Source organism: Dicentrarchus labrax, unplaced genomic scaffold (genome assembly GCF_905237075.1).
Source record: "Dicentrarchus labrax unplaced genomic scaffold, dlabrax2021, whole genome shotgun sequence".
Lineage (NCBI taxonomy): Eukaryota > Metazoa > Chordata > Actinopteri > Moronidae > Dicentrarchus > Dicentrarchus labrax.
Genome location: NW_026136718.1, coordinates 14,845,773 through 14,867,482, shown reverse-complemented (window position 1 = coordinate 14,867,482; position 21,710 = coordinate 14,845,773). Strand labels below are relative to the sequence as shown.

Below are 21,710 nucleotides of genomic sequence, written 5' to 3'. Positions count from 1 at the left end.
TAACTATGCCCTGAAAGACAGACATACAGAGCCATGCATTTAGAGCCTGTTAAACAGAGAGCGATGCAGCTGAGCAGCATGAAGCGCTGACTCTCTACAATGAAGCCTTTCTATCTTGTGTGTGGCAGTGGGGAAGTGCATGAGCTCAGCATCCATAGGAGCTCTGCCCATTCAGCTCAGCTCGGCTGGGGTGGCCCTCTGGCTCACTCTGTTGGAGAAAAAGTGTCATTGCATCAGAGGATTAACAGTAGAGGCTCTACTTAGTGGAGGGGATTTAGTTAAGATTTCGTTGTAAATGCTTCACTGAAGGATTATTTGTGATGATGCTAGCAGTAGAACATATTGGAAAGTAATGCTTCCAAAGTCTGAACGCTGATGTTCTCATGTTGTATTCAAAACTTACCAAAAGAGTGATAGAAACTGCAAAGAGGGGCAAAAATGAAACTTCCATGGAATAAGAAGAAGCTCACAGATGTTTCAGAATAAAACAGCATACTGTATATGAGAGTAAAATATGCTATAAAAAATTCAGCATATATGGCCTGTACTGTCTCTATTTAAAGATTGTATCTTTTGGATTTTATTAGACAGGAAATCATAAAAGTACTGAAGTGATGAAGAAGATGAAGAATATGTTATGTGACAATGGTCACTGAGCTCAGTTCAAACCTGCAACATCCTAACAAGATGCACACATCCCTCTATCAGTCAGAGATAACAGTTATTCTAATCTGGTTCCTGTTTACATAAAAGTCCCACTTCTATCATGTGAATGCCAGTAAAACTAGGCCATCTTGTGGTTGATAACCACTACTACTACTAAGACAAATGAGCAAAACACGGCAGAGCCTCTTTTTGCTCGGTCATCCATCACTGCGATAAGTGCCTCAACTGTGACCTTATATGGTAGTCAGGCAAAAAGCCTAGATAAAAGTCTGTGTTGACATTTCACTCTAAGAGGCACACGGAAACACATTTAATCACATTATCAGTGAAGATCTAGAAGCAAGAACTAAATTCCTATTTGCGAATGTGCTCCTCTCTCAGTTATCATGGTAGCTTGACTTTAGTTTTGAATCCAAGTATAATGTAAAAATATTAGCACTTTGAAACTATTTTAACGCCATTAATAATTGTTAATATTGAGACAGCAACATTAAATGTTTAATTTTGTATGTGTACTGTAGCTGAAAAAATTAAGATACTTAATGCTGATAAAACACAAAAAGTGCAATCAAATTATGAAGATTAATAGTCCTGCAATATTGTGCAGAATAATTAAGAATAACATCACTGCCCTTGTCTGGGGACTGTGTGTGTTTTTCAGAGATTTCTTGCATGTATACTCTATACATGTGTGTTCTTGTCTTGCGTGTGTGTTTGTAGGTGTTTAGTTGCATCAAATGTGCCTGTCAGGCCTTGTTCCTGAGGGTTTACATGACACCGAGGTCCAGTGCTCCTATAGAAACAGTGTTCCCTGGCAGAGAACCAGTACACCACTGGGAGGTGGGGGCAGGTTGTCATCAGCACAGCTTGCCTCACTTTATCACTGTGACTCTTTGTTGCTGCTCTCCCCCTCTGTGCTGATCTCATTCCAGTCTCTGTCCTCCCCAGGATCAATGTCTTGTGCTTACAACAGGCAGACCAAGAGGCGGACAGTGAAGACTACTGAATGATCGAGTAATGCGATTGGATTGTTTCCCCATTTTAATTTGTCCAGAGGATGCTGATCGAATCGATAGGGTTGCTTTTCAAGTCAGCCGGTGTGGATATTTTCTGATGTGAACAGGTGTATCTGTGTGTGTGTGTGTGTGGACAGTATCTACAGATGGGTAGAGGGATGAGTTTTCAGCATATTCTCACCACTAGAGGCTACTGTTGATCTCTTTATTAAATTCAATAGAGGCATCATATGCCAGCGTACTGTAGATATAGCCTAACTGGTGTATACCTATGATTTAAAGTTTATGTGGTTATGTCTGTTACTATAATTCATGGACTGATACTCACATGGACATCCACATTTTCTTGTTTAGTTTTCTTCTTCATAATGATGACATCTTGATTATACTTTGGCCTTGCATGCATGGAATATCTTAGTGAAGTCCTCATGTTTCAAATATGCAACCTGAGTTTCAAACATGCAACAGTTAGTATTTGCCATCATATGGAAAAACTGAAAACTGAAAACACTATTATAATTGTAAAGAGGAACTTTACTTTACGAGGCAGTGGTTCCCAAACTGTCCGACCCTTCAGTTTGTTAGCATGGATCATTGTCAGCTTAAAATTAAGCAGCTACGTGCACTATTTGACTTGCAAGGATCCTGAGCAGCTGGAATCGTTCCAAGCATGCAGTAAATTGGGGATACAATTTATAACTTGCCAGTCCATCGCTGGACGGAGTCACACAGATTCATACCTGTGGGTAGTTTGGAGTCTCCAGTCCACCTGAATACTGCTTCGTCTTTGAAAATCTAGAGCACCAGGACAGGAGAACCTACAGTGACAAAATATGAACGTGCAAACCACACACAAAGAAGCCAGAGACTCAAACAGTGTGAGGCAACAGTGCTAACTACTTAGTCACTATGCTGCCCCAGCCAGCAAAAAAACAAATATGGCAGAACATCTCAATAAAGGTTTAAGACACAGTCTCAGACCACAGCCAAACAATAACAGGATTTGGCTGACGGCTGGTGTTAATTCCCTGCACTGATCGTAGCCCGAAGCATCCTTTTAACAAACCACTGTAAAGACGCCATCTGTTTGAGTAAAGTGACCTCTCAGCCATACAATGAAACCCAACTGGCACAGACATGAGACACAATGAGATGCTACAAGCCCTTTACTTGACAACTACATTAATATTGCTTAGTAAATTCCATGGAACACCAATTAGTCCAGCGGACATAACACACCTTTAGATTATTTCATTAGTAGTACTGCAGTGTCTGGGCCGAGTTCTCACTGAACTGTTACGCTCAGTGTCAGATTGACTGATGTAGCCTGTGATAGGCCTGTGTGCTGCTGCTTTACATCAAAAGCATGTCCAATGCCCTCCAGTCCAGTGAGGAAATACACACAGATCCACAGTGTGTACTTTTTCGAGCAGTATGTCTACTATTACTGGTCTGCAGCAGTAAAATATATTTTTTCTTCTCCTCTACAGGCATTCCTATCCACCCCTCTGTCCACCCCCCCTTCCCCTCCCTGTTTCCTCTTGGGGCTGTAAATAAGCTGGGGCTGTGTAGACCCTTGAGAGGCCATCCCCCTCCCGCTCTTCCCCACCACCGCTATCCCCTTCTAACTCCTCAGCCTACTCAGACTCTGCTGCTGCTCTTTATGCTGCTGAAAGGCGCCAGGGAGATGCTCAGATGATCCATTGGGCCATCCTGATCCACATCGTCCATACAGCCCAAGACAGGGAAGACTAACTAGTGCAAGTGTGAGAGAGCCCTTGGAGCGTGCTGTGAGAACCCTGCGAGGCCCACCCGCCCGCCAAGCCTGGCAGAAAGCTTGGCTTGCCCCTTCACTCCTCCAGCCCCTGAGATGCCCTCCCCTCCCAATGAAGGAGGTGAGTAAGAGAGGCCCAACTCTTTCCGGACGGACAGGGTTGTTCTCTTAAAGGTTATACATACACTGTGGCACTCATAAGCATACACACACGCCCAAGTGTGCTTATATACATAATGTACCTGCTTGCCTGTTCATCAGTACTATTCTCTCCTGCATAGAGCCCCACATACACTCACACTCACACACACACACACAGATTATAATAAAAGGATCATGATGCATGCAGCTATAACAAACTAGTCGCCTAATTCATTTACACCCTAGCCCCATAAACAAACCCCAGTAAATCCCCTGCAGAAATGAGGAAAATATATTAAAATACGCCTGCTCCCCTCCCAGTCTGGAGCACAAGCTGTGACTGTATCTAGTTTTGTTGTATTCTGTCTCCTCCTCCAGAGGATCAAGGAGCGTCCCCCGTGAACGGGCCATCTGTGGGATCCTACCACAGCAGTGGGAAGAGGAAGGTGCGCACCAAAAAGAAGAAAGGCACTATCAGCGCCAATGTTGCTGGCACCAAATATGAGATCGGTACGGTAACCTATCACTAATCATATTAAAATGCTTTTGAAAGCACAGTAATGACAACAGTGCTGAAACATGTTCAATAAAGATATTAGACATGATTAAAAACCAGCTTGAAAAGGAGCTAAAACAGGCATATGCACTACATAAATGTCAGTCTGCAAAGATAAGGTATCTTTTGATCAAAGAGTTCATGTTAATGGAGGAGCTAGTGTAGGATGAAAAGAGGCTGTCTTTGAGATGGCTGATGAAATCCTTTCATTGATGTACATTATCCTTGTACTGATGTTTTTTGTTTGAAAACAGGGGAATTGCCTGAAATAGCAGTAGTGTATGTTTTTACTTACATAGACATGTTGAATGCATTAACATTAATAAACACACAATAAATGATCACTGGTCTTGTCTGGTAAGCTAATTTTATGCCAGATCTCGCTACATTGTGTATGCAGTAATAAAACGCCTCAGATTTCAAGCTTCTGAATTTCTATTTTGATTTTTTTCATGGAAATTTCATCAGAAAGCAAGACCAACATTTTATGTGGTTAGTATGGCTTAGTCTGCCCCTCAAAACACAGCAAATCCAATCACAATGTCGTCTCAACAATAAAATCTAATTTGCTGTGGTGAATTGTTTGAAGGAGGCCGTTATTTAATGTTTTAAATTAAACCTAATAGAGTTGCAGTGATGCCAAACAGTTCACACAGAGACAGCTCGGCCTTACATACATACATACATCTTTACTGAGGTAATTTAACTTGGCAGTGAGGTTTTTTTTTTGAGAAGGGCCAGAAGAGCAAAGTAAGCACTCCTTACATGTTCAGTATATTGTGTGGCAGCACAGCTCTCAGGGGTGAATTACAACCCTATGAAACTAAGGAGTCAGCAGCAGCAAGTAGAAGTTGGGGGGCTGCTGGGATCCTGTAGGTAGATGGGAGTCTAGCTGTGAGTCAGTTTGCTAGCTGTGACGAGACCCTCACAGTGGCCATTCGGAGGGTAGTGCAAGGCTATTTTGAAGGAAAATTAACACTAAGGGCCAGATGGATGCCTAATTTTTGCTGTTACCTTTTTTGCAGCTGTCTTTTTTTGTTCCAGAATTGATAGTATTACAGGTAAAGGTTAAAGGTCAAGGAATGTGGTGTTGGAAATTTGCTTTACACCCACTGAGAAGGGAATGTAAACTCTGGCCCTAAGGATGGTGAGATACGTAAGAAAGGATTGATTATAGCTTTGTACTCAAAGACTCTACCAAGCATAGGCCTGCTGTGATGTAAACCCTCCCTGTTCCAGTTAGCAGACCACTGTTAGCCTCTGCCGACGTTAACAGATGGATGAAGTTACATCGGAAACACTTTTTTCCCATTCAAGTGCCATCATGCAACATTAGGCAAGCCTTCTCCAGGTTTGTGAAGGCTTTCAAGAAATTAATTAATACCTTGTTTCGTTAGGGCATATGAATTTTTCATTACTCACTGAATAATGAATAGTTGTCGGATTAATGTCCAAATGGGCTTGCCACCTATCTCTCATACTATGGGGTTTTCCAGTGGGATTTGAATGCATTACAGACAATTAATTTATCTTTTTGGAGAGAGGCATTACGATTGGCTGCTCCGCAACCATTCCATGAATGGTAAATATTGCTGTGAGCTTTTTGATCTATAATCTCCTGGACTCATTTCTCTCTAAATGTATGTATAAACAGAATTCAAGCCTTGGAAAATGTGTGAGCGAAGTCACATCTTGCTCTCATTTTGAATTTATAAGGTTTTTTTAGTTGTTTTCATCATGAATATAGCTTCTGAAAGTCAAAAGAGTACAAAGTTTATTTATACCCTATATATTTTTACAATCTATTATACAGTCTAATGTGATTTTTTCCCCCCCTAGTTCGTATAGTCATCAACGAAATGGACTTTATCAAGTCCCGAGATGACGACGAGACTGCCAACCTCATCTGGAATGACTCGGCCGTGCAGCACGAGAAAATCGCTGAGCTCAGGAATTATCAGGTACATTGCATGGCTACCATGTCAAGTCAGCACACCTTGTATGGTAGCCTAGTATAAGGGTGTCAGATTCAATTGCTGCAATGAACAGGAAAATCTGGATCTTAACCTTTACTTGTGCTCCAGTAAAGCTGCTCAGTGGCCAACAGCCAAAGACCATGACACCAATCAGCTGCCAGTGGAGGTATCTAACTTTGGAAATGAAAGGTTTTGAGGAGCAAATCCGAAAAAGATCATATGTGTTCTGTTACAAACAACGTAACAGAACAAAATAACCTGCCTAATAACACCTAATGGTGTATATCACTAGTTGAAAGGGACATTCCTGAAGGATTCCTTAAGAGAAAAGGTGAAAGGGATGCCTCTGAAATTAAACAGTGAAATGCACCAGAAGAAAAGGGATTTAAAGGATGAAACAAAAATGACAGCTACTTCAACCCTTCCCTGCTTGGAGAATTTTGATCTAAATTATTTTCCTAAACAGAAAACTAAATCCACTCCATCAAATACTCATTTGGTTAGAAGAAAAAGAAGAAGATTTACTTTATTGATCCCCAGTGGAGAATTTTTTTTTTTCCCTTGAATCTTCACACACATAGGCCTGAAATACAATCTCACACACACACACACACACACAAACACACACACACACACACACACACACACACACACACACACACACAGGGCTCATGGATATGCAAATGTAGAGAGACGGTGAAGTGATGGGCTGCCATGTAGTGGTGCCCTGGGAGCAGTTAGGCGTTCTGTGCCCTGCAGCGCTGGCAGTGCTTTCAGGGGCACCTCACCCTGGAGCTGAACCACCACGCTCTATACTGTGGACTTGAACTGACCACCCTCCGGTTTCCAAGTCCCTACTGACTGAGCTACTGAGATGGATAAACATGACACAATATCTGCAGATTATTCTAACTTATTACAGCAAAGCATTCCTAGATACACTCGTATAAAGAGAAGAAACTACTGAACCACTGTGATTCAAGGCCTTATAACATGCTTCTAAATATTTTGCACAATAATGTGATATATAATGAACTGTAACAAAAGGTTTATTAACACTTACTGTCAAAAATCTGATTGTATTGGGAGAAGTTACACCTTAAATGAATCTATGTTAGCAGATATCACAATCATTATATTTGCTAGCACATGCAGTGCTGATGGGGCGCTGGCTAACCGTAGCAGTGAGCACATAACACCTGCCAACAAAGAGATTTGTCAGTAAACATTACTCTTTGTATGTGTGAACATTTTATAATGATCATACTGAAACCTATTTTTCACCAAATAAGTGATCATGTGGCATTTCAGTTCAAATAAGAATAATTTAATAAAGTTTTTTAAGTTACTTCTTATGAACAAAATCCATCAGAGGACACTCAGCAACAGCAAACCGTCTGGTATATAAAACAGTGTGTGACCGTAAAAAAAGAACAGAACCATTTCAACATGTGGATATCAATCATCATTAACTCATATTGGGGAAACTAGGAGAAAATGAGGAGTTTCTGAGTTGCAGTTACTTTTTCAAGTGAAGTCAATTTAACTTCTATAGCCAAAGTCACAAATCTCAAAGGGCTTAAAAAACCCCACTCAAATGTACTTAATGTGAGGAAAAATACATAAAATACCATTGATTTTATTTATCCTATAAATGAAAACAGTATACAGAAAGTATACTGCAAGATAGTACAGTTTACAGAAATTGAGCAGTTTCCATCGAGACCATAGCTCAGGTTTCTGAATCTGATGAACCTAATCAGTTTGTGTATAATGTGCACACCACCCTGCCTTACAATACGTTTTTAGACCTGTCTACAGTAGAAGTAAAAGAGCAGGTAAAGGAAAATATAAGGAAAAAAGAGATTAGAACAGATGGGAAGAGGATGGTCTATAGAGAAATTTGGGATATACGGAATTGGGGAAAGCAATGGAAAGGTAAGAAGATTCAGTTTAAATATGGTAAATAAAATAGAATAGTAAGAAAGGAAAAAAGTGAAGATGGATGGCCATCTGCTTTTCCTCAGACCGAAGGAGGTAAGAGAGAGACAGCAAATAGGAGAGGGGGGATGGACAGAGGGAGGGGGAACAACAGCTTACAAAAAAAGAGACTGACGGGAAGATTGACAAGTAGACTGACAAGTTGTGGGCAGCAGGGGGTGGGGGTCAGGTTTCAGATGTCACTGGTGATGTTGACAAGACGGGCCCAAACAACAAGGATTGCTCTGTGTTCTGTTTACTAGTCAGAGAGTGATCTTACCTCTGTTTGACCTCCCTGTCCTGCTGAGTGAACTTGCTGCTGCTGCTCCGAGCGTTAGCCATCCATCTTCCCGAGTGCTTATTTGATTAGACTGGGCACTAATGATTGATTAAATCACAAGCTAGAAAGAGTATGGCTTGTTAGGACAGGGGCAGCAAAAGTTCAGCTAAATAGATTGAATATTACAAATACTGTAACAGCTTAATGTGTAGCAATGTGGCTAATGTTTCACATGGAACTGGTGATTTGCTGTCAATTGTTTTCACTTGCTCTCTCGCGTTGCTGTGGTGTTTCATGAGATAATTTCTCAGTAGAAAAGTAGAAGTCCCTCAACAATTGGTTTTGATTTCCCCTCACAAGCCACGTCGTCTCGCGGCATTGGCATAATTGTGCAATCTCTTCCGAATCCCTAATTACGTCTGTCTCGTTTGGATAATAATCACAGGATCCTTTTACACTCTGCGTTCTTTTTTCCCCCTCTCCTCTCTCTCTCTCCCTCTTTTAATTTTTTCCTTTTTTCCATTTAGTGATGTACTGTGAGAGTTTGCTGTCAAGTTTCAGTTCATACGAGCCTAATTAACGCCCCTGTTCAGGCTCATTTGGTCAAAGAATACAGAAAACCCAGAGTTTTTACTTTACCCCCCACCCCCCTTTCAGCGCATTCAAAGCAATTCATTCAACTGTCACTGCAGGAGCTTGCGATGCAGAACCAATTACCTCGGCCCCTCGGAGTTGAGATTGATCTTTTTTTTTTCTCGCCTCTTCCCTCCCCAACCTTTAAATAGTATAAAAAAACCACGGTAAACTAAATAAGGGTTGAGAAAGGTCTCAGCGTCACCTTTTTGTTTTGAGTCCGTAATTGGGCATAAATGTCAGAACATTGTAAGCTCACTTCAGGTTGCTGCCTTTAATGTGCTCATTTTTATGAAGGGGTGGGGGTGGAATTGAGTGGCGTAATGGCCCTAACAACATTATTATGTCTGCCTGTCCCTCTGCAGAGAATTAACCATTTCCCTGGTATGGGCGAAATCTGCCGGAAAGACTGCCTAGCAAGAAACATGTCCAAGTAAGTTTCCTGTCTCTCTTAACACAAAATGAGAGTACTTTGGTTCAGTTGCTGTTGTGCAAAAACAAGAGCATTTCAAAGCTCAGTGTTCAGCCAGCTGGCACTCTATGAAGTTACAACTGGGTACTTGCAGCACTCCACCATCACAAGCACAAATAAATAGAAGACACCGCTGTAAAAGCACAAAATAAATTCTTACTGTAATAACTGTGCTAAATGCGACTTATAAAGTATAAATAGTACATGTACAAGAGTCCAGATGATTCTAAAAGTGTAAAATGATCTTTTCTTTGTTTCTCAAGAATGATCAAGTGCCAGCCTCAAGAGTACAGCTTCATACCCAAAACCTGGATCTTCCCCGCTGAGTACACTCAGTTCCAGAACTACGTTAAGGAGCTACGCAGGAAACGCAAGCAGAAGACCTTTATTGTCAAACCCGCTAATGGAGCCATGGGTCACGGGTAGGTCAGAGGCTAGCAAGTGTCTCTAACACACTGACTACAAGACAGAGAGGAACCAGGTCGAGAATGAGAAGGAGAGACTAAGGTAGGGGATAGAAAGCACGAGAGTGAGTGAGTGGAGGAGGAAATTAGCAGTAGAGGAAATAGAGGACAAACCCAGAAAACAAGGCAATACCAGGTTTGTTATCCTGGCTTGGGTGTCTATGGAAATAGCATTAGGGCTAGGACCAGATTGAGTATTTGAGCTGAGAGGGTGTGGTGAATCTCATTGTTGGTTCATTGTCCTCGATGGTCACACTCTTCATAAATCAGAGGTTATCGCTGCCAGTGGAGGACACACACACACACACACACACACACACACACACACACACACACACACACACACACACACACACACACACACACACACACACACACACACACACACACACAAGGTCCCTGGCAGTTACTGTAGTTCCTTCCCTGAAGGTCTCTGCATGTGATTATTGGATTCCTTTATGAGGCACCATCAGCAGAGACCAGTCAGACTAGAAAATGGACCACGATGGCTGCTGCAGGGGACTCTGTCTCTCAATAGCATCTCTTTATGAAAAGATGAGCGTACCTGTGTCGTCTGAATGCATATTTCATCCAGATGACAATATGTACCTGAATGCATATTTCATACTTGCAGTCCCATGGGGTTAAAGCCTATCTCAGGTTGTTATGTCACATTTCTATGGTATGGTTTCACTATCCTGAAATCACAAAGTATGTAGAGAATCAGCCCATAACTTTTCTGAACTGCAAGCATGGTATATTAGGTTGACTCGTAAGTAAAAATCCAACACTCAGTGCACTTTGGTGGAGCTTCAACGGTTCGAGCAGTGTTGTATTTGGCATTATATTGAGAAGTGCTGTGTGTAAATAGGGGTGGACAAAGCATTACAAAACAAAATGTACTCCCCTCTGACACTGTGTCAAAAAAACTCAACATTATAAGCCTGGCTGAGCATGGGGTGGTATTGATTCTAAAGCTCTGTTGAGCTGATTTGGTCATCAAGTAAGAAAGCTCCCTGGCTTTAGGAGGAGTTTCAGGGACTGCACTGACTAGGAGGAGATCCTGAGGCAGAGCCACTACACCCTGGAGGGATGACATCTCCTTCCCAGGAGAAGTTGATGAAAATTAGGAAGCTCCCTGCCCTGGGGACATTTGGGCTTCTCTGTTCACACTTTTGCCATCACAACACTGACTAGGATAAGTGCCAAAAAAATGGATGTATGGTCAACAATGCAAGTATGTTAAATTATGTTTAAAATAATCCTAGTATTCTAATGTTCTATGTATGAGCCAAACCAACTCATTTGGCACTCAAAACAGTTCTCTTCAGCTATGATTTGACCTGCATGGAGGTCAAGAATGAGACTGAAATAAAGTGAAAATGCCAAGTGGTTCAAGTTCAAAGAAACAAGTGTGGTTGGTTTTACAAATAATTCTGTTTCATAAGATAAAATATTAACTAAAAGAAAGGCCAAACTGTGAATATTATGATTTGGCTAAAAAACAAGGCCCTCTGAAAATAATTTATTTTTGCTTTGCACATAGCTCTCTTGAGCTCTTGAGAATAAGCTGAAACTTGCTGAATATTTATTAATTAATAACTTTTTGACTTTTTATTCTTTGAAAATAGGATCCCTGAAGTCCATGTATGGAGACTGTGCTTTGGAGTGCATTAATCACTGGCACCAATAGGTGGGGATATTGAAGTACAAATAGCTCAGTGTGCTTCACCTTTCCCTCTGATTCTCTTTGAATTTGTCCTTTCTGGTATAATGTGAGCATTACTTATAACTCCATGCTGCACTAAGCCCTTATTTATTAAAGAATAAAAGGCAGCAAAGGCTGAATTATTGCAATACATTAAGAATATGAAAGATGATGAGTTTAGCTCGTCCACTCAACGCCGGGCGGCTCACAAGATTAGATTTTTCTCTATTTTTTGTGCATGGTGTGACGCGGCAGGAAATTAAGTTATATCTACCCCCTGTAATTTATTTTTCAGTCGGCCAACTAAATGAAGTTATTGTTTGTGTCTGAAGCGCAGCTTGTTATAAGGGAAACAAAATAAAAGCGCGTGCAGGGCTTAAAAAGGCGAGATCCCCTCCGGTGCCAAATTAAATAGGCAGGGGAGAGTGGGCCGTGATTATCTGACACCCCAGCTCATCAATCACGTCGTCTTCTCCTCAGCTACTCCTCCTCGACTAACTAACACCGTTAACCCTGTCCTCATCATTCAGCTTGCTGACTGCCTGTTCGGAGGGCCCCTCACATCGTCGGTCAGGCTCCCATCCACTTCTCCCCGTTCTTTTCTGTTCAAGTACTCTGATAAGCAGTCCAATGAAGTGCTCGTCTATAACGCGTCAGTACTTTGGTTGGTGGGGGCACGTGGTGATGAGGAGTGACTGATGAAGCTGAAAGTAACAACATTATACAAAAAAAAAACTGATCTACAAGCTGGCATGGTTTTATCAAACCTCTGAAGGGAGGACTGCTGAACTAAGACCCTCCTTCATCATAACCTGAAAGGCAATAAATGAATCACAGTCGAGATTCACACTTAGAAGCTCATCAACAATGCTCCGGTGTTTTTGCTTCATTAGTTAACCGAACAGGTGGATTCTTCGGTTAGAATAAAACAACACAGACTGCACTGTTCCCAAGATACTGTATGTTGTGGCTGTGATTACAGAAGCCACAAAGCAGAACGATGTTTGCCCTCTGGTGGCATGGTGCCACAATATTTCAGTACCTCAAACTGTACTTTTTGAACAATCAAGTCTTTACATCCTGGCCAAATATTATGTTTGTGTGTGTGGTATGCCTGCTTGCATGTGTATAATGGAGCCTCCCAGCCCTTCCTGTGCATGTAAGAAATTTAGGCCAAGTCTGCCTTAACTATGAGTGATGGTGATATAGGTCAGTTGCGATGCTTGTACATAGTGGGAGATTGTTTTAACAACGACCCCCTCACCCTCCCTGCACACACACACACCCACACACATACCAACAGACATACACACTTTTGCATTCACAAAGTTTTCAAAATATTGCCCCTCACCCTTGCGTGCACAGCCACACGGATGAACACAAACACAACTCATTCTTGAGTCCAGCTAGCAATGGCCTGTGTACTATAAGGTCTGAGTGCCAGTGACATGAGACCAAAGCAAATGAATTAGAGTTGAGGTTGAAACGGAGCACAATGTCTGCTCCTATTAACCTGCCCACAGCTAAAAGACCCTGCTACAACATTTGATCTACTGTGCCATTCAGACAGAGTGCAGTTGGGCTTCAGAAAATCCCAATGTTCTCCAGATGCTCGCAGAGGTTTGGCCAGACAAACCAGCATTTGTGTTGTACCTGTCTGTTTTTTGTACATTTATATTTCAACTGTGATATTTAGATGGCCAGGTAATGAACCGAGTTTGACCATTCCATGCCCTACAGAGCCAAACAGCTTGTCCCACTCAAACTTAACCTGAGGCATGCTGAGTGCTCTCATTTACATATGATTTCAGTAAAGGTTATTTAACAGTGGAAGTTCACACAGATGCCATTAGGGCATCATGACTCTGATCATTTCACTCCGAAAGGCTGAACATCTTCTGTGTAAATGTAAGTCATACGATGCACAGTAAGGACATGTCTTCTCCCTCTGATTGCATCTATTGCTCCTGTAGAACATTATATGTATTATCCATTGCTTTGAAAAACAGAAGCAGGGCATATTAATCTTGAAATGTGAAGATTGAAAGTATCAGCATAAGAGGCAGATGTGGCCCCAGAAAAATGCCACTAACTTTTCCTGATGACTTGAAATGAAATATTGTGTTGAAACCCATAAAATCTGTATACTGTTTGGCTCAATTTTTTTGCTTCACGTATATAAGACAGTGCCAAAGTCATCAGTCATGTTCATGGTCCTTGCTGTGCTTCCATCTATCATTTTTTTAATTATCTTTTTTGTCTTTACTATGCCATATTTTATTATGCTGGTGACGACACCCCAATTTCCCCCCCAAGGATTAATAAAATGTCTGTCTATCCAGGATCTCGCTTATCCGTAACTGTGAGAAGCTGCCAGCCCAGGAGCACTTTATCGTTCAGGAGTACCTGGACAAGCCCTTCCTTATGGAGGGCTACAAGTTTGACCTACGCATCTACATCCTTGTCACTTCCTGCGACCCACTTCGAATTTTTCTCTACAACGACGGCCTGGTTCGCATGGGCACAGAGAAGTACCATGCACCCAGTGAGGCCAACCTGGTGAGTCACAGTCAATAATACTTTCAGTAATAATGATAATAAGAGCCTTTGTTTTTGTAGAAGTTTTCAAAGCAAAGTTACAAAGTGCTTCACAGAAGCTGCACATACACTTGGAGACACACATGGTCGTAGACACATACCGTGTACCTAATAACAGTACATGCATCTATATCCGTGTACCATCTGCGCACAAGACCAGTTTGTTGAGTTCCACACAACTGTTCATGGATTTATATCAGAAAGTACATGCAATACCTAGTGTGTGGCCAATCAGGCGAGTCAGAAATGCACTACAGACAGATAGTACCAGTAGATTCACAGAACAAAGTGTTTGCCACGCACTCCCGTGAACCGTAGCAATGGGCTTGTGTACCTCAATATAATCAAATTGTACACACAAACACACAGGAGGACAGAGATTTGAAAACGCAGTGTAATCTCTGTATGATCACAAAAACACGCAAGTACTCATATACACAACGGTGCCCAAATGCTGACAACTGTAAGGCTGTTCTCTCTCTCTCTCTCCCTCTCTCTCACACACACAGAATGTGCAGGCATACTGTATGAACACAGCTGAGCGTAAATGTCCACATGCCAGATGTCTCTTGTAATATCAAGCCGCTCATATTTGCCTTGAGGTTCTGCACCTGCTGAAGCACAGTCTGTTGCTGATGATAGGGTGCATACACATACACACACACACACACACACACACACACACACACACACACACACACACACACACACACACACACACACCCACACACACACACAGAGAGAGCTTCCTATCAAGCATGATGCTTATCTACAATATGAACACACGCACACATAGACACGCTGGCCCCCTACTGTGACACAAGTGTGTATTGTCTTACCCAGTCTGTGACACATGATGGAGTGAGTCGTGCCACGGAGATGGATGTTCAATCCCACAGAGAGTGGCTCCCAGACAGCCATCAGTGGCTGAAGTGCCCTGCAGTCACTGTGTTATTACCATGCAAGTTAAAGCAAAGGATGTATTGTCTTAAACTATGAGCGATACTGTATAAAGAGAGGGATACACAATGGCTAGTTATAGTCAACCACTCAATGATGCATTTTATCCATGCACTGTGGGAACTCTGGGGCACTGTGGCTCTGACTCCTTTTGTTACTGAATCCTTGGGATTTTGGTGATCTATGATTGTAAGCTTGTTCTGCTGTTGTGCTCGTTATCAGTTGATCCCTTGAGAACATCCATTTTTGAAATATAGCAAGAGCAGCTCACGGTGCTATATGGGAATTATTCCCATATAGCACCGTGAGCTGCTCTTTACTTTTTTTGCTGCACCATTTCTTACCATCTTTATTTGATGCCAGGGGACTAGTTTGTGTTGTTTTTTTCTTTTTCCTCTATGTCTATGTCTCCTCTTGTCTACCCATATTACTTTGGAGAAAATGTTTTACATTAAAACATGGGTGTGTGTGTTCTGTGGGGATAAGAGCATGAACACTCTTGAGGATGTTCTTTGCTGTGATGATTATCATCACTGACAAAGGTATAATTACACTAAAGAGCACTGTCATAGGTATCACAACTATTTAAATACAATATACACAGATTGAACACCATATATTAAATTAACATTTAATCACCCAACATGACTCAGTTGAGTTTATTTGTAGCCTTTAGTATTAGGTTGCGGTTGTACTGGACAACTTTCAGTTATGGAAGAATCTACTGGGAGTACGAAGCAGGTGAAAAAGAGCTTAATTTCTTCATCAGCTTGGCAAATACAGGAACTCAGAGGAAAGAAGAAATGAAGGATTTTTATGCAACAACAAACAAAACATGCCATCTGGTGCAAATATGATCTGCTGTTGCTATGACATTAGCTTTTTAATGTTGTCAGAGCTTTTACAAGTACACCACAGAGCGTAAACTCGGCAACCTACCACATCTGGTCAAATTGTCGTTAGATATTCTGTATTCTGTGTCTGTGTATTCAGCCTTTAAAATTGTGCCTATTTCTCTCGGATCTGTGTTCCGATGTTAGAGCTATCCCATGCAGTTGTTGCACTGCTGTCAAATTGAATGAAGACGGAAATCGTTTGCCACAGACAGGTGTGAACATGCTTATGTTAATTTCTAATGCATAAATGTCCTCCTTACTCCTTTTTGTCTCCACAGAGCCAGCTCTACATGCATCTGACCAACTACTCAGTCAACAAACACAATGAGAACTTTGAGCGAGACGAGACAGTGGACAAAGGCAGCAAGAGGTCCATCAGTTGGTTCACTGAGTTCCTCCGCACCAATGACTACGATGTGTCCAAGTTCTGGGGAGACGTCTCTGTACGTGGGTAGTCCACCCAAACACACACAAACACAGTTACATGCAGACATATTGTGGCGGATGTGTACTTCCACAAAAGTGAGGATGTGCGGTATGATAACAAAACACACCACAAATGCAAACAACACATGCACATTACACACATACACATACTAACACTCTTGCTACTAACCAACACACGTTGCACAAAAGAACTGGTTTGATATGATTTGTTATGACAGTAATTCAGTGAGCGTCAGAGCTTTGTTTAACTCCAGGAAGAGCTCAGTGAAAACATCATTCCTGGAGGTTGAGCAGCTCTCCCTATCTGGCACTACTCTAAGCTCATCCAAACACCTTAACCTTGTTCATTTTCTTTCAACAAAGTCTTTTTTGGAAGATTCTCTTACCTCCTGTTCCTGATTTATTCATTATTTTTTATACTTACCGGTCCACCACATCATATTCCCCCTTGTCTTTCTATTACTACTCTTTTACTTCTTTCTTTTCTATCCATTTCTTTAGCTCTGGTTTATGTTCTTTTCTGTTTTTATTCTTACTATCTATTTAATTCTGGACCTTGACTTTTGTCCCTCTGTCCTTAGTCATCTGGGTTGTATGCTCCCTCAGTGCTTGTTCTCTGTCTCTACTGTCTGTTCTCATGCTACCAGTGTTCGACCTCAAAGTCAAATCCCATTGGTCATTATACTCTCCTCGAGGCAATGTTTTAGTTCTTCTTCCAATCAGCTTTCACTTTTCTCTATGTTCATATTAAACAAAGTGTCTCCTGAGACTGTTGTAGGTATTGTGGGCAGTGCTTTACCTATTCAGCTAAGTTTTTGTTTATTTAATATTTCCTTCTCTTTATTCTCTTCTTTTATCCAACTCAAAATCTCTTCATGTCCTTCCTTTTGTCAAACTGTTAAAGTTCCATAGCGTTTTTCCCTTTTCTTCACTTCTGTTTCCTTTTCCCTCATCTTTCTTGTCCCTCAGCGACACACCAGTGTCACCCTCTGACTCAGCCAGACCGCCCTCTTCTTTTGCTCTCTTTCTCTTTTTTTTTTCCCACTGCTCTTTCTTCAGAAGTTGCAGCACTTTGGTGTTAGTGCTGTCCATTCGCACTCGCACACTGCGTTTTGTTTCAACTCTGTATTTATGCTCTCCGCTCACTCTCCTCTCTCCTTCTCTTTTCATCTCTCCGCTTACATTTTGTTCCCATACAGACCTAGCAGGCTGCCCTGACTCGGTCACGGTCAGAGAGTCAGAGAGTTTGTTTGCCAAAAGATTGTCTGTGGGGGTTAAGAATATCGTGTAGGTTTTATTTTCATGTGTAACACTGACATCTCTTTCATATTGAGGTGCTATTGATGTGCTACATGAGGCAGAGTGTCCAAGGTTTGACCAGTAAAGCTGCAGCTTTTTTATGTGGATGAAAATTCTGAGAGCAGTTTCTGACTACAAATGGGCTAGTTATGGAGAGCAGGGCCAGACCACTATACCCACCAGTCAGACTGACTGAGCAAACTGCAGGCCAGCAGCACTGCGTGGAGCTTGACTGGTGAGGGGAAGCTTTGTGCGTCAGAGTGAGCGTGTAGTAGTCAGTACAATGAAATACTCTCTCTTTGTCCTTTCAGAAGGTATCATTAAAGTGACATTAATGCTTCTTTTTGATCCGTTAAGGCCTATTTGGACATTCAGAAACAAACAAGGTTACTGTTTTTATCCCATTTGGAAAAATAATCATCTTTTTACTACAGCACACAACCTAAGTTAATGACAAACGCTTATTCCAGCCAGTTAATGCCTTTCATCTTTTTTATTTTATCAGTTTAGGTTGACTTACTGTAGTTTTCCTCAAATTTAATTTTTTTAATATTATCATACTGTCAATTAAACCGAGGAACCTATGGTTAGAAAACATCGCTAACATCCAGGACATCCTGCTGTCTCTACTACACTGAGATAGAAATGGAAGTTATGCTATTTAAACAGAGATTAAATAAATTAATTATAAATACACATGTAAAATAGCTAAAATAACATACACAGTTGTTCAGGTGATATTAAAAAAAATAAAGCGATCAAAGAGGCTTATAAAAACATTTAAGCCCAACAAAATACAGGCACACATGCACACACATGCACAGTGCTAGACAGTGGCCAGTGCTGGAGGCTCAGGATAAGGAGGGAGCTGATGGGGGCAGGGACACAGACACACACCAGCCAGTACTGGGGACTTCGGGCATAAACGGTGGGAGCAGGTGTTTGTGCTGTGCAGCCTGTGGGTCAGACGGGTGGATGGATGGACAGATGGATGGGGGTGTGTGAGCGACAGACAGATCACCTTATCAGGCCAGGGCCAGACCACCATACTACCATCCTGCACCCAGCAGTCAGACTGGACTGAGCAAACTGCAGGCCAGCAGCACTGCATGGGGCTTGACTGGTGAGGGGAAGCTTTGTGCAGAGTTTGTATGTGTGTGTGTGTGTGTGTGTGTGTGTATTTGTGTGTCAGAGTGAGCATGTTTACCCCAGTTGCACAGTGGGAGTAGGCAGGCAGGTAGCAGCCAGCAAACATACATGCAAACACACGCACACAAACACAGGTTGAGAGCTACTACCCACACAGATGGACCATCATCAACATTAGTGAAAGGCTGTGTGTGAGTGAAATTAAAAAGCTTTTGTGCCAGTAACACTTTTAGTTTTTAAACAGACAGAGTATCTTGAGACAGGAAAATTGAAGATAAATCTGGATTGTAGTCTCTTTCGAGCAGGTCTGTAGGTTACAGGTCTAGTATGTGGCTTGATTACTCCATTGTCAGAGTTTTGTCCTGAATGTAAAGCTTCAAACATTTGTCTGCATTTGCAACCTGCAATTAAAGCGGGACTACTAATTGCACCATTTTCCGTTTAAGAAGACCTTTAATCAGCAGCTATAAAAACCGCAGTCTATGGCTTTTTTGAATAAATGAAACGGACAAAAAAAAATAAGATTTGTGTTCCCTTTGTCAGCTTGGTGATTCTCTCTCTTTTGTGTGTCCTGCCAGGAGCTGGTGGTGAAGACGTTAATAGTGGCTGAGCCCCATGTGCTGCATGCCTATCGCATGTGTCGCCCCGGCCAGCCACCAGGGAGCGACAGCGTCTGCTTCGAGGTCCTGGGCTTTGACATCATCCTGGACCGCAAACTCAAACCCTGGCTACTGGAGGTACAACTGTGTGTGTTGTGGGGTTTTTTTTTTGTGTGTGGTGTGTGTGAAATGGCGTATGTGTGTTTCTCACATTTTCCTACTAATTTCTACTTGCGGTTGCTGGCAAAAACTAATTAGTGTATTTACTACATCATTTAAAGGGACAGTTTCATTAATTGATTAGGGATTTCTTTTAATCCTTAAGTAATTCTTATTCATTTTTAATGTTTATGAAGTATATTATATCAATCGAACAAAACAAAAATGAAAGAGATTTACTTTTGTGATTTCGATTTTTTTCTCGAGGGTGTGTATGTGTGTGTTTGTCAGAAAGAAGAGGCCTGCAGTCTGTGGAGTCTCACCTGCCTATGCTGCCACTAAAGTGACAGTGGCTCCTAAACTGAAGTAATGTGGCATCAGCAGGAGAGAGGGAGACGTTGCCCCACACTGACAGAAAGCATAAACACACACTGATTTTGCTTACACACTCTCGTCCCCGGTGCACAGAAACACACACAGACACCCACACAGTCTCAAGTATGTATTTATGCACCTCCGAACACTAAGAGAGACACATTCCCATGTAAAATGAAAAGGTCGTACACAACCACAAACACACAATTACATGCATGTGTGCCTTAATACACAGCCACGCATACAAATAGAAGTGTCTGCACACACACGGCAGCACATAAGACGAGACAAAGACGCCTCTTCCTCATACAAAGGCACAGGCAGGGTATGAAAATATAGGTCAGGACGGCAGGTTGACTAGCAAGACACCCGCCCCTCATTTTCTCAGTGTCAGTCTCTCAAGTGTCAGTCATTCAGGATGGATTCAAGTTGAGATTCCACTCCAGGATTTCGGTCTCACCGTTCTGATGTCAGCCAGTCAGTTAAAGCGTGACCTAAATCCTTTAACCCAAAGTGGCTGCGCGCCTTTTTCCCCCCCTTTCCCTCAAATTGACTCAAGGATGGGAAATGCCTCTGGGATAATTGTTTGTTTTTCCCCATCATGCCAACCCAAAATAAATCTCACGATTTACAAAAGCGTTTGATTTGGAGGAAAAAAAAGAGTGACATTTTATAGTTGGTTGGTGTTTTCAGAAGAGTCATCGTGGAATTAGGGTGTTATAATTACCCTACCTGACTCTTTCTGTGTGGTTGAGCAGTCGTACTATATGACAAAAGGATGTACAAGAGAGAGCAAGAAGATGGTGTTCCTTTTGACTGTTGGTGCGCTGTGACAGAATGTGTGTTTTGTGTGTGTAAATGTGTATGAGACATGGCAAACAGCCGTGAATGCAGTTGTTCCACTCCAGCAGTAATGATCCCCCCTGTGCTACTAGCAGCTCTCTATAACTCTCATCAATTAACATCCTGCACACACACACACACACATACACACACATTACCCTGCTTCTCTTTCACGCAACATTTACAGCAACAATCATTTATTTCAAAAATTCAACTGATTAGTCAGGGGATAGTTGCAAGCATAGAGACCCCTTCTCAAATCCTCACTGTGTATGCTGTCAAGCCTGAAAATAACTTTATTACCACTTTCTAGCCTGTCGACATTCATTCCTATTCAGCAGGGATGCAACACGCAGCCGGGCCCATAGGCTGGTTGCCACAAACGCTACCCTATGGCAAGCCCTCAGGTCCAAATTTAATTTTTCAGCAGATCACTTTGCAACATTTTGTGGCAAATTGAATCTATTTCACCCCATTTCACCATTTTATATTTTTGTCACCCCCCTGAGTCCCAAAACAGTTAAAAGTGTGTCAGGAATTGAAACACAGTCTAGGTCTTACAGGTTTGTTTTGAATTTGTGGACTTTGCCTCTCAGGTTTCCTTATTGGTGTCACTGTGAATTACACATGCCACGCCTCGTTCGGGCTTTAGCCAGATTGCTGTTCCTACACTGTCTTCCTTTCTTACTCTTTAAAACGTCAAAGTTGGTTGTTGGACA

The 21,710-nt window shown here is 41.9% G+C and overlaps 1 protein-coding gene across 10 annotated transcripts in view; it reads left to right on the top strand.

Annotated features, from left to right (window-relative positions):
• ttll7 (tubulin tyrosine ligase-like family, member 7) overlaps positions 1-21,710 on the top strand; it is a 69,885-nt gene that overhangs the window by 3,106 nt on the left and 45,069 nt on the right. For all 10 annotated transcript variants that reach the window (XM_051376888.1, XM_051376886.1, XM_051376884.1 and 7 more), the window contains 8 exons: positions 3,173-3,577; positions 3,976-4,107; positions 5,993-6,114; positions 9,388-9,455; positions 9,758-9,916; positions 14,009-14,225; positions 16,399-16,563; positions 19,594-19,752. In XM_051376888.1, coding sequence (XP_051232848.1) covers positions 3,553-3,577; positions 3,976-4,107; positions 5,993-6,114; positions 9,388-9,455; positions 9,758-9,916; positions 14,009-14,225; positions 16,399-16,563; positions 19,594-19,752 — 1,047 coding nt within the window. In that variant the 5' untranslated portion in view covers positions 3,173-3,552. The remainder of the gene's footprint in view (positions 1-3,172; positions 3,578-3,975; positions 4,108-5,992; positions 6,115-9,387; positions 9,456-9,757; positions 9,917-14,008; positions 14,226-16,398; positions 16,564-19,593; positions 19,753-21,710) is intronic.